The sequence below is a fragment of the Xyrauchen texanus genome, chromosome 6, assembly GCF_025860055.1.
Source record: "Xyrauchen texanus isolate HMW12.3.18 chromosome 6, RBS_HiC_50CHRs, whole genome shotgun sequence".
NCBI classification, from domain to species: Eukaryota; Metazoa; Chordata; class Actinopteri; order Cypriniformes; family Catostomidae; genus Xyrauchen; species Xyrauchen texanus.
This window is the reverse complement of record NC_068281.1, coordinates 33,444,999-33,458,565: the sequence shown is the minus strand read 5'-3', so window position 1 is coordinate 33,458,565 and position 13,567 is coordinate 33,444,999. Positions and strand designations below refer to the sequence as shown.

Genomic DNA, 13,567 nt, shown 5'->3' with positions numbered 1-13,567 from the left:
CTCTCTCCACGTTGTGTCGGAGAAGCGACACTAGGGGTCCAATTAAAATTACGCCATGCGCTGAGCCGTGTACGTGGTCTGACACAGGAGTGGGCAGGTGATTTTTACATGCCAGATGACCAGCTGTATCAGACTACAAGTACCCTTCCCCAATGCCCCACAAAAGTCATCGGAATCCTTTTGGTTACCCTGACAGAGGAACAAGGCAACGCTTGCCAACCTGGGAAGGGGCCAAGCCTGGCTGGGCCTCTTTTCTCTCTATGTTTCTTGCATAGAGCAATAGAAAGCCGGGGCCCTTACACGCATTGAGGGAAAGGGGTCTTACCCAATTTTCTATTCTTTCAGGGGGAAAAGACCCTGCAGAGACCACCCCTACCCAACTGGGGAGGTAAGGTGGTGAATACATCACATGTGTTTTTAGGCGACACGTGGAAGTGGTAGATCCAGCCTCAGCGAGGGGGGAGTTGCTACACACGGCGACCGGTGGGCAGCCGAAACTTACCCAAGGAAAACGCTGGTATGCTCGTAAGGGGGCCGTATCGTGGAAAATACACACAGGGGGAGTCCGCGTAGGAGTCCTCACCCTGTGGAGCACCTATTCCAGTACAGGGTAGATTTGAGTACCTGCAGTGGATTGGGTCAGAAAGTTCCTCCGCCGAACTGCGGACCCATGAGGGCTAGGGAGGAATCAACCAGGGATTCGAGTTGAATGGAATCTCCTGGGAAAAAAGTTTGGGACAGTTTTACCTCAAGCGAGGGAAAGGGCGCTATATGCAAGCGATTCACCTGGCCAGCCCATCAGCGTGTTACCGTGTTCTACTGGCTCGGACCTGAGAAAACAAGGGATGAAACTGACTCAACCCTGAGATTGTAGTATCTCATAAAGGTGTTGGGTGTCGCCCAACCCGCTGCTCTACAAATGTCTGCCAGGGAGGTACCCCTGGCCAGTGCCCACGAGGACACAACACTCCTTGTCGAGTGAGCTTGGACCCGCAGGGGGGGGGGGTACAGCCTGAGTGTGATAAGCCAATGAAATGGCATCTGCTACCCAGTGGGAAAGCCTAAGTTTGGAGACAGCGTTTCCTTTCCGCTGTCCCCCAAAGCATACAAAGAGTGTCTAAAACTCTGCATGCAGTCCAGATAGGTACGCAAAGCACGTACCGGACACAGCAATGACGGGGCTGGGTCTGCCTCCTCCCGGGGGAACTGCTTGCAGGTTCACTACCTGGTCTCTAATAGTGCGTGGTAGGAACCTTGGGCATGTAGCCCGGTCGCGGTCTTAGGAGCACAAGATTGGTCCCGGCCGCCTTTCTTGGGTACAATGAAGTAAGGGCTGTAGAGACCCTTCTCCATTTCGGTTGGGGGGACAGGCCCTATCAGGTCTTTGCACAGGGATTTGGCATGTTTGCCGTCTACTGCGGAAACGGACACCCACGAAGGGGGCGGGGCCTGGCAAACTGAATTGCGTAACCGAGTCGAATGGTCCGGTACAGCCAGCGTGACGGGTTGGGCAGTGAAAGCCTCGCCTCCAAACTCCGTGCTGGGGGTACCAAGGGGATGAGTATTTTGGACGTACCCGGCGGGGGCTTCACAGCGGGGCGAAGCAGGTAGTGTGGCGTCGGGAGGCAAGGGTGCGTCCTGAGACTTTGGTGCTGAGAACAAACTCAAAGCACTTACCTTGGTTAGTGACTGGAGGAGGAGGTCCAGTTACAGGCGTCCTCTAGACTCGTCAGAACCGGGGGACAGTCGTGGGGCTGAAGGCGGGCTGTGGCCGCGTCCAGCATGCTGGGACTGTTGAGGCCTGGCGGCAGAGTGCCGTGAGAATGGCATTTGCGGGCCAGGTGACCCAGAGACAAAAAAGGAAATAGCTCTATTATTGAGAATGTGAGTAACGGGGGCTGCGGCCTAATGAAATTATTTCAATAAAAGATTCTCCTCCCGGCCCCCCAGTGGTCTTACCAGATCCGGAGCTAACGTCTCGGTCTCTGGGTCGGTCACCTCAGGAGCGCCTGGGAGCCTTCCGGGTCCTCGAGGGGGTCTGTGAGATGAGGGGGCGTCCATCTTCTACGGGGAGCTCGACGCGGGGGCTGATTGAGGCGAAGCACCGCTTTTCTTTCTTTATAGAAAGCCGCAGGAGGACGGCCTCGACAAGCAGACAGGGCATGGCCCATGGCGGCAGTTTTGCGGCAGGGCAGGATGTGTGAAATAGCCTCCGTCTGTTTCTTCACCACTGAGGACTGCTGGGTGGAGTCGTCATGTGGTGTCGCCGAATGGATGGAGCTGGGAGACGGGAGCATTTGAGAAAGCATGCTTTGTCTACCTCCTCTACTGCGACCAGGTCCAGTCCATGTGTTGCGTTTCCGGACCACAAGGGTGGCCATCGCCTTTTCGAGTGCAGTTCCTGCAGCACGTCAAGAACAGGACTACCCAAGCGCAAATTCTGGAGTGCCTTGGCCCAGTGGACTTGCAGGAGGGGGCCATGGCATGCAGGAGGGGAGTGGTCTGGGACCGTTCTACCGCCGAGGGTAGTGAGAGCGGAGGAGTGAGGAAGCTTGGCTTGCTCAGCTCGTCATGCATGTCCGGGAAGAAAGGAACCAGGAGGGTGTGTGTGGCTGTGAGCGGCGCACATGCCCGTGGAACCAATCAAATAGCCGTGAGGGGGAAGGGGACAGGATTTTCTGGTCCAACCTCACGCTCGCGGTACCCGGGGAAGCATATCGGACCTCTGTGCATCAGGCTCAGACTGGGCACGTGGACCCGAAGGTGGCGATGCAGACGAGCCATCAACATCAGACGCCGCTGTAACGCTCTCCGATGCAGCGGTGATTATCGTCATCCAATTCCGGGAGCTCAAGGGACCGGAAGGCCGGCCGCGAAGCAGGCCGCAGTCATCCCGAGCTCAGATGGGAGCAAGCAAGCGTGCCGGGGAGGCGGGTGGTTCGCGGGTATTTACCCGGCAAACACAGCCCGTCATTTTCCTCAAATCGCCTCCATCGTCCGTGTCGCCTGCCTCAATCCCGTGGGAAGGAGGCGAGGCGTGGGGGGCGGCTGAAGTGGCTTTCTCTCATGACAAAAGAAAGCCTACAATTGAGGGATTGAGGCAGGCGCCGCGGGCGATGGAGGCGATTTGGGGACAATGACAGGCTGTGTTCGCCGGGTAAATCCTCGCGAACCACCCGCCTCCCCGGCACGCTTGCTGGCTTCCGTCCGAGCTCGGAATGAGCGATTTCTCTCTCTCTCTCATATATATATATATATATATATATATATATATATATATATATATATATATATATTTATTTATTTATTTATTTACGTACAGTATATGTACAGGTTTTCGACTTACAGTATACAAAATAGCACCAGATTGTGCTTCACACCACATGCTATGGACTATCAGAGCATACATAATAAGCACACTGTGGCTCACTCTTTTTCTTCTCCTTTACTCTTTTCATAATAAATTCTAGGTTAGGTAACAGAGTCCACTGATGTGTAGTGTTGGAGTACTAAATAGATTTAGATTCTGTAGTTTACATGATAAATGCTAGGTTAGGTAACATAGTCCACTGATGAGTAGTGTTGAAGTACTAAATAGATTTAGATTCTGTAGTTTACATGATAAATGCTAGGTTAGGTAACAGAGTCCACTGATGAGTAGTGTTGGAGTACTACATAGTTTTTAGATTCTGTAGTTTACCTCATAAATGCTAGGTTAGGTAACATAGTCCTCTGATGAGTAGTGTTGGAGTGCTACATAGATTTTAGATTCTGTAGTTTACATGATAAATGCTAGGTTAGGTAACATAGTCCACTGATGAGTAGTGTTGAAGTACTAAATAGATTTAGATTCTGTAGTTTACATGATAAATGCTAGGTTAGGTAACATAGTCCACTGATGAGTAGTGTTGAAGTACTAAATAGATTTAGATTCTGTAGTTTACATGATAAATGCTAGGTTAGGTAACAGAGTCCTCTGATGAGTAGTGTTGGAGTACTACATAGATTTAGATTCTGTAGTTTACATGATAAATGCTAGGTTAGGTAACAGAGTCCTCTGATGAGTAGTGTTGGAGTACTACATAGATTTAGATTCTGTAGTTTACATGATAAATGCTAGGTTAGGTAACAGAATCCACTGATGTGTAGTGTTGGAGTACTACATAGTTTTTAGATTCTGTAGTTTACATCATAAATGCTAGGTTAGGTAACAGAGTCCACTGATGTGTAGTGTTGGAGTACTACATAGATTTAGATTCTGTAGTTTACATGATAAATGCTAGGTTAGGTAACATAGTCCACTGATGAGTAGTGTTTGAGTACTACATAGTTTTTAGATTCTGTAGTTTACATGATAAATGCTAGGTTAGGTAACAGAGTCCACTGATGAGTAGTGTTGGAGTACTAAATAGATTTAGATTCTGTAGTTTACATAATAAATGCTAGGTTAGGTAACAGAGTCCACTGATGAGTAGTGTTGGAGTACTACATAGTTTTAGATTCTGTAGTTTACATGATAAATGCTAGGTTAGGTAACAGAGTCCTCTGATGAGTAGTGTTGGAGTACTAAATAGATTTAGATTCTGTAGTTTACATAATAAATGCTAGGTTAGGTAACAGAGTCCACTGATGAGCATTGTTGGAGTGCTACTTAGATTTATATTCTGTAGTTTACATGATAAATGCTAGGTTAGTTAATAGAGTCCTCTGATGAGTAGTGTTGGAGAACTACATTGTTAAAGATTCTGTAGTTTACATCATAAATGCTAGGTTAGGTAAAAGAGTCCACTGATGAGTAGTGTTGGAGTACTACATAGTTTTTAGATTCTGTAGTTTACATGATAAATGCTAGATTAGGTAACAGAGTCCACTGATGAGTAGTGTTGGAGTACTACATAGTTTTCAGTTTCTGTAGTTTACATCATAAATGCTAGGTTAGGTAACAGAGTTTGGTTAGATAACATAATTAGTGTTGGAGTACTACATAGATTTTAGATTCTGTAGATTACATCATAAATGCAAGGTTATGAAAGAGTCCACTGATGATGAATTGTGTTTTAGTCTAGCAGTTCCATGTTACATAACTTCTCCTGCTTGTATTTCCCCAGCTCTTTTCAACCTCATCCCTGTTGGTTTAAGGGTCGTGGCCATTCAAGGAGTCAAAGCAGGTTTCTACATCGGCATGAATGGCGAGGGGTTCCTCTACAGCTCAGTAAGACCTACCTCCTTTCTAAGTGTGCATGCCTGCGTGCACTCATTTATATGAAAGAATGCTGCATGCAGTAGTACATTTTGTATTCTTGGCGCTCATTTATAATTTTACATGCTCTCGATGAGCTTAGCCTCAATAGCGCAAAAATAGTGCAAACACTACTGCATTCCTGCAGAGGATTAGGTTATTAAACTTTTGCAGTGTAAAATTTGTACATATAACATGGGTTAGCAGTGTGACAGCAAGTTTTTCATACGTTCTTGCCCACACTCAGCCAGCAGTTGAAACAGGTCTGTGGAAATGGATTGGAGTGAGTTACGACCTTTTGACAGCTAGTTAATGGCTAGTCACAGAACTCTTAATCCTGTTAAAGACAATCTAAGAAGAAATAAATAATTTTATGTTGTTGTTGCTTCTGTGCAGTGAGTTGCCTTGGATTCAGTCCCTTGAACGCTCTTTTGGCCAAATTAATTTTCAACTGCAGCAGTATTTTTTTTTCATACAAATTATGTTACAATCAATTAACTACGATTCCATAAGTAATAGCCTCTACACTATTTTTTTATTTTACAGGTCCTTAAGTATAGAAGCTGAGTTTATAGCAGACTTACAGTGCTGTCCAAATGTCTGAGACCACACTGAAAATATAGGAGTCAAAATCTAATGACGAAATAAACAGAAAGTTTTAGGATTCGGAAATATTGTAAACTAAGACATTTTAAGGCATAAAATGAATAAGTAATATATAAGGTTTTGCGCTATTTCCTTTGGTCAGTTTTCTCAAGTATACTGGGATAACATGAATCTTCAGGTTTTGCACAAACTTGTGGAATCCATATCAGCTTGAGTGCATGCTGTTGATTAGGAAAAAGGGTGACATATCAAATAGTAAGAAATTCTGAAAGTCATGTTAATTAATCAATTCAGTTGTAACTTTTCACTCATACTGGTATGCAGATAATATTATTTGTAATAAAACACTTGCAAGAAAAATGCAAGATAGATGCATTTTAACTAGTGGTCTCAGACTTTTGGACCCACTGAATATTACTTGATCTTACATTTAAAAAATAAAAATGTAGTGAGATTGTCTCTGAGGCTAATAGAAGGCATACAATTAATAACACTACATGGTCTAAATAAAGGCCTTTCAACTCATCACCACGTTTCAGATGGCTTACCACACCAGATATGTTCTCAGGGTGCTCTGTCTTGTACTAACAGCAGGATATAATTTCTTTCTACATGTCCTCTGTGGAGGTTATTCAGTCTGACCACTTTCTTCTATGGCTAGTTTCCTTTTGCTCATTTGCTCAGTTATTATAATGATGTTGGAGGAAATGGGTTTTAGACAGAGTATTTCACTGTGTAAGTCTGTGATGCATGAGAATTCCCCTTATATACAGAAGGTTTAGGCCAGCTGATATTTATAATTTCTTAACATATATAAATTATTATTGTTGCTCATCTATGATTAAGTCATGCTGATGTGTTTGAAAGATTTATGCCATAAGCATGAGAAGGTTAATGTTCTTAACTCCTGCTAATAACTTGGCTGACTCTATAGCCTCGTGATATCAATGCATTTTGGTCAATCTCATAAGCAATAATGTGAAAGTCTCACTGATTGAGAAGATACATCCAATGCTGCAAGAAATTTTGTCACTGCAGAAATGATTTAGTCCTCCAAGGGTGCAATTACTTGAGGAAGTTCCCCTGTTATGAGCCTGCTCATTATCTCTGGCCCCTTGGAGAAATATGGGGAGAAGGTTGTGATTCCTTGCTCCAGGAGCTCAGTGAAGTCTTAGCTGTCTTATCACAGCTTTCATGATGTTCGTACATGCTTTAGAGGACTTTAACCCTCTCTTGTTCTTGAATAATCAGCATCAGTCCAAAGCTCTGAGAGCCTTCATCTGTCACGGTATTTAATCCTATGTCTCTTCCTTGTCTCGTGCCTTGTTCTTAGTGTGTGTTGTGTGGGTGCGTGAATGTGTGGGCGTGTTGTTTGTACCATGATTAGCGCTCTGCCGCAATCACTCCTCTCACCAGCTGTTACTCATTCCCATTCCCTTTAAATTCTCACCACTCTCTCATCTCCTTGTCAGATCGTTGTTTGTGATGTCCGGTGTTGTTCGCTCTTCAGAGTTCCAGTCCAGTTCTCTCGTTGTCCCTGTTTCGTGTCCTGTTTGCTGTTACCCGGATTCGCCGTGTCTGTTCAACACTTCTCTTCACTCTTCTCACCACGATCATCTGACCATTGGAGACTCTGCGCCACTAGACCATCACCCCGGACTTTTCCCCTATCTTCTCAATTTGACTGTCAATAAACTAATTGTCAACTTGCAACTTGCTTCCTAGCTTCATTACGTCACAGAACGATCTGACCACAAGATGGAAGCAGCGAGTAACAATTCAGACAGCCTAGAAGAATTCGTGATGAACAGCAGACTTCGTATGGAGAACCAGGAGAAGAATCTCAATGACACGGCTCGCGCTGTCCAGGCTCTAGTGGCGCAGGTGTCCGGACTCACCCAGCAAATTCAACTTCTGCGAGCTCCCACTGCGCCACCCGCACCGCTGATTCCTCAACCACCACCAGCGCCCCCTCCCAGTCGGAGCCCCGCCTACCGGTTCCAGAGCTATATTCAGGTGAACCTAATTTTTGCCGAGCTTTTCTAACACGATGCTCAATGCATTTTTCTTTACAACCCAGAACATTCTGTGATGAAAGAACCAAGGTCGCTTTTGTCCTGACGCTACTTTCTGGGAGAGCGGCCCTTTGGGGAACGGCGGTGTGGGAGAATCAAGATGAATGCTGCACCTCTTTTCAAGCACTCTCCGCGGAGATGAAGCGAGTTTTCGACCGTGCTGTCTCCGGTAGAGAGGCAGCCAGAGTGCTGGCCGACTTGCGTCAGGGGAGAGATCTGTATCAGACTTTTCTATCGAGTTCCGGACGCTAGCGGCGGAGAGCCAATGGAACGAGGAGGCGCAGTGGGACATGTTCCTGCATGGGCTGGCTGATCGCGTCCAAAAGGAGATATACGCCATGGATCTCCCCACCAAGCTAAACGATTTGATCGCCTTGGCGCTTAGAGTGGACGCTAAGGTTATCCAGAATGGAACAGCGAGTACAAACCAACCGCCCCTTGAGAGGATTAGGCGGTCAATGTTCTGGAGGCGGGGACGCGTTCAGCCCCGTCTGTGATCCCGAGCCCATGCAGGTGGGTCGAGCCCGGCTTTCCGGGAGGAGAAGGAAAGGCGGAGATCCCAGGGACTGTGTTTGTACTGTGGTGGTGCTGGACATTTTGCCTACAACTGTCCTTTAAAAGGATCCGCCCGATAGCAAGTATGAGGCTACTATCGGGTGGGATCTCCGCCGAGAAGACCTCATCCACATCTACCCTCCTTCCGGTAAGTCTTCAATGGTCTAATCACCGTCCACGACTGTCGAGCACTTCTGGATTCTGGGGCCGAAGGAAATTTCATGGACTACACTTTTGCACTCAACCACCAAGTCCCCCTCAAGTCTCTCACTCACCGGATCGCTGTTCACGCCCTCAATGGCCAGAAACTTCCCACCATTTCCCTAGCCACTGAAGACATCACTCTCGTCACGTCAGGCAATCACACCGAGACCATCTCCTTCTACATACTGGACACTCCTCTTGCCCCCATCGTCCTTGGTCATCCCTGGCTCACCCATCACAACCCTAAAGTGGACTGGCAGTCAAGTTAGCTTTGGAGGAATGGCGCCACTGGTTGGAGGGTTCGGGGGTACCTTTTATCGTCTGGACCGATCACAAGAATTTGGAATATATTCGCACAGCTAAAAGATTAAACTCCAGGCAGGCTCGGTGGGCTCTTTTTTTCGGTCGTTTTGATTTTACTCTCTCGTACCGCCCGGGTTCCAAGAACATCAAACCCGATTCTTTATCACGTATTTTTGATCACTCCGAGCGCCCGTCTACTCCGAGTGCATTTTACCAGAGACTCTATTCATCTCTACACTCACATGGGAGATCGAATCGAAGGTCAAGAGCGGCCTTAGAAGGAGTGCGCCCGGCTCGGTGCCCACCGAACCGTTTGTTTGTGCCGGAGGGTTCACGGTCCAGCGTTATTCAGTGGGGACATTGTTCTAATGTGGCTTGTCATCCAGGAGTTAATCGAACTAAGTTTTTAGTCAAGCAACGATTCTGGTGGCCTTTGATGGTTCAGTGGCGTTCACAGTTTTGTTTTGGCTTGCTCAGTCTGCGCCACTGGTAAGAGTTCCAATCGACCCCCAGGCGGGTTACTTCAACCGCTGCCGGTGCCATCGAGACCCTGGTCCCATATCGCTCTAGATTTTATCACCGCCCTCCCACCCTCACAGGGACACTACGGTAGTTTTAACCGTGGTGGACCGGTTCTCAGCGGCCCACTTCATTCCCTTGCCCAAATTACCCTCTGCCAAGGAGACAGCGGTGATTGTCATTGACCACGTCTTTCGGCTACATGGCCTCCCGACAGATGTGGTCTCTGACAGAGGACCCCAATTTGTGTCCAAATTTTGGCGAGAATTTTGTAAATTACTGGGAGCGACTGTTAGTCTGTCCTCAGGGTTTCATCCCCAGAGCAATGGTCAATCTGAGCCGAGCCAACCAGGATCTGGAAGAGCGTTACGATGTTTGGTATCCAAGAATCCTTCCTCATGGAGTCAGCAACTGTCTTTTTGTTGAGTACGCCCACAACACGTTACCAGTATCATCCACGGGCCTATCTCCGTTTGAGTGTAGTGTAGGTTACCAGCCACCTATTTTTCCTAGTCTGGAATCCGAGTCGCGGTCCCTCCGCTCACGCCTTCGATCCAGAGGTGTCACCGCACTTGGACTAGGGCCGGGAGACTCTACTCCAAGTGGGGTCACGCACCAAGGCCAAAGCTGATGCGCCACGGTCTAGGCCTCCAGTATCGTCGTTGGTCAAAAGTGTGGCTTTCTACTAAGAACATTCCTCTACGTTCAGTATCTAATAAACTTGCACCTAAATTTATTGGCCCGTTAAGCTGTCACCAAGATCGTTAGTCGGTGGCAGTCGCCTCAACCTTCCTCCAGCGTACAGGAGAATTCACCCGTATTTCATGTATCCAAAATAAAACCCGTCTTTTATTCCGCATTAACCCGCCGGTTCGGTTCCCCCGCCGCGACTTCGTAGGCGGGGAACCTACTTATTCGGTCAACCGTATTCTGGACTCAAGGCGGAGGGGCCGGATTTCAGTACCTGGTGGACTGGGAAGGTTACGGTCCGGAGGAGAGAGGTTGGGTACCGGCCAGAGACATTCTGGATCACTCCCTTATCGATGACTACAATCGGCAGGTAAGGGAGCCTGGGAGCGCTCAGGAGGCGTTCCTAGGGGAGGAGTACTATCCGCGGTATTTAATCCTATGTCTCTTCCTTGTCTCGTGCCTTGTTCTTAGTGTGTGTTGTGTGGGTGCGTGAATGTGTGGGCGTGTTGTTTGTACCATGATTAGCGCTCTGCGCAATCACTCCTCTCACCAGCTGTTACTCATTCCCATTCCCTTTAAATTCTCACCACTCTCTCATCTCCTTGTCAGATCGTTGTTTGTGATGTCGGTGTTGTTAAGCTCTTCAGAGTTCCAGTCCAGTTCTCTCGTTGTCCCTGTTTAGGTGTCCTGTTTGCTGTTACCCGGATTCGCCGTGTCTGTTCAACACTTCTCTTCACTCTTCTCACCACGATCATCTGACCATTGGAGACTCTGCGCCACTAGACCATCACCCCGGACTTTTCCCCTATCTTCTCAATTTGACTGTCAATAAACTAATTGTCAACTTGCAACTTGCTTCCTAGCTTCATTACGTCACATCATCTATTTCTGAACAGGGTCTGCTCAATAGTTTTTCTAAATCAAAACAGTTGGCACGCTTGTGTTGAGAAAGCACTTACAATGTCTTAATTATCTCTATTTGAAAAGTTTGGACACTAAAGACTCAATGGGCCCTATTTTCGTACCTGCATTAAAATTTGCAATCTTGTTGGCCATGCCCAATGACTTTGAGCATATAACTTAATGCAAAGCAATGAACTTAAAACTCATGATATATCTGCAAGAAGCAATTATAGGATATAGCATCTCCCGTGATGATTTTTGGCAAAGTAGTTTAAAAGCGATTAGAAGAATAACGTTTAACATTATACAATTGCTAATAACTTCTGACTAGTGGGTGGCACTTTCCCCAGACTGCTCAGATACCCTCAGGGCATGGTGGTGATAACGTGCATAAAGTTTTGTTTCAATAGCTCAAACAGTTATTAAAATACAGATTAACTTCCTGTTTGCCATCTGACAGCGGCCATTACTTGGCAATGATTTGGAATATCAAAAACCCAAATGATAACTTTTGTGAAGCTTTATCTGAAGATCAAATGAGTGAAATTTTGTGGTGGATGAGACTGCAGGAGGAGCACTGAAAAACAGTTTTTATTATAGTTCAAAATGGCGGACAGGAAATTAGACTGACCATGGCAAAACTGTTGTTTTCTGCATGTGCTAATAAATACAGTAGCGAAACTAAAGTTTTTGTTAAAATCCAAAATGGCAGAAAGTCTTGTCTTGCATAAATTAATACCATGGTATGCATTTGACTTTGAACAAATTAACTAGAAGAAAAAATTATTACGTTTCAATACCAAATGGTTAAAAAATTATATAGTAAGCTGAAACATAAGTCCAAATTTGAACGTTTGGTGGTGCTAACTCTCCAACTCTCCAACTCATTGCGTGACCTCAAAGGGTCCTTTCCACTTGGCGAGTAATTTGGAGCTCGAGGTGGGCAGCAACACAAGTACTTTATCTCCCTGTGAAAATTCCCGTAGCCGAGTGCCCGTCGTACAGCCGGCGTTGGCGTTCTTGCGCTTGGAGCAAATTCTCTTGTGTTACCCGTCCCAATGTGGTTTGCTCGAAGGTCAAGAAAGTATTGAATTTGATTTTTGCTATCCGAAGGTCCTTCCTCCCAAGCTTCCCGTATGACGTCAAGCACGCCCCGTGGCCGGCGCCCGTACAGTAGTTCAAACGGGGAAAAGCCGGTGGAGGCTTGCGGGACCTCTCGTACTGCAAACAGCAGGGGTTCGAGTCACTTAACCCAGTTTTTAGCATCTTCGTGTACGAACTTACGAATCATGTTTTTCAAGGTCTTATTAAATCGTTCCACCAGTCCATCGGTCTGCGGGTGGTAGACGCTGGTACGAATCGACTTAATGCCTAATAATTCATAAAGTTCGCGAAGTGTACGTGACATGAACGTTGTGCCTTGATCCGTGAGGATTTCCTTTGGAATCCCCATTCGGAAGATAATTTTGAAGAGTGCCTCCGCAACTCTGCGTGCTGAGATGTTGCGTAATGGCACTGCTTCCGGATATCGCGTTGCATACTCCCTCAGGCACGCCTTCGATCAAGTGAAAGTAATTGATGGTCAACAGCTCCAGCCCGGTCTTGCGCTCACATACCCGTACTTTTCTATTATCAAAGAGCGGTTGTATCGAGTGATGCAGGACACTCAAACCAAAGAGATTACAACTCAGCTGTTAGAACCGAAGAGCCGTCGGAAAACACTCTCTCTCGGTTCAGTGCTGTTGTGCTTTCTGGACACACTCTCTCTCTCTCTCTCTCTCTCTCTCTCTCTCTCTCTCTCTCTCTCTCGACACTTGGAGTTCCTTAAATGTCTCTCTCCGTATCATTATAACAAGACACAGTTGTTAGAGGTAATTACAAACCAGGTGACAAGACTTACCGCTCTCTCTCTCTCCCGCAGACCGACACACGAACACGCCCCCCATGCCACAAGGGTTTTATTTAGAGACTGCAAATTTACCACCACAAAGGTTCAGACTTTCCCCCACTATTGTGCCAAATGTCACAACGTTTTAGCATACGATTCTATGGGCTGCCATAGACACACTAGCCATAATAATAATCATCATCATAATAACAAAAAGAACACTAATAGATGAAAAAAGGTGCCTACACACCATCTGTGCTTGGCCCCTTGTAACAAAATTATGTGGATTATAGCTTGTTTTGGGATAGGATCTGCATCATTAAAATTCAGCTAATGATGTGTAGTCTAGGCCTGTGTCTTTATTGTGTTTCAACTGGTTTATGAGAATGGAACACTTGGGTTTACTCTGAGATCTTTTACTCAGGTTAGAGCACATCTTTAGAAGGAGTATGGATACATATGCAGAGGGTGACTGATAGCTGTACAGGTAAGGTTGTGTGGAAAGCCACTAAATGGAGATAGTTTGGCCATCTATTATTATATTTACTAACTCCCTCAATTAGAAAAATAAGTATTCATTAACAT

At 46.4% G+C, this 13,567-nt stretch overlaps 1 protein-coding gene across 1 annotated transcript in view; it reads left to right on the top strand.

Moving 5' to 3' along the window:
• The window catches only part of LOC127645597 (fibroblast growth factor 12-like), a 52,330-nt gene that overhangs the window by 11,905 nt on the left and 26,858 nt on the right, over positions 1 to 13,567 (top strand). Inside the window, exon 4 of the mRNA XM_052129259.1 lies at positions 5,109 to 5,212. Within this exon, the coding sequence (XP_051985219.1) occupies positions 5,109 to 5,212 (104 nt within the window). The remainder of the gene's footprint in view (positions 1 to 5,108; positions 5,213 to 13,567) is intronic.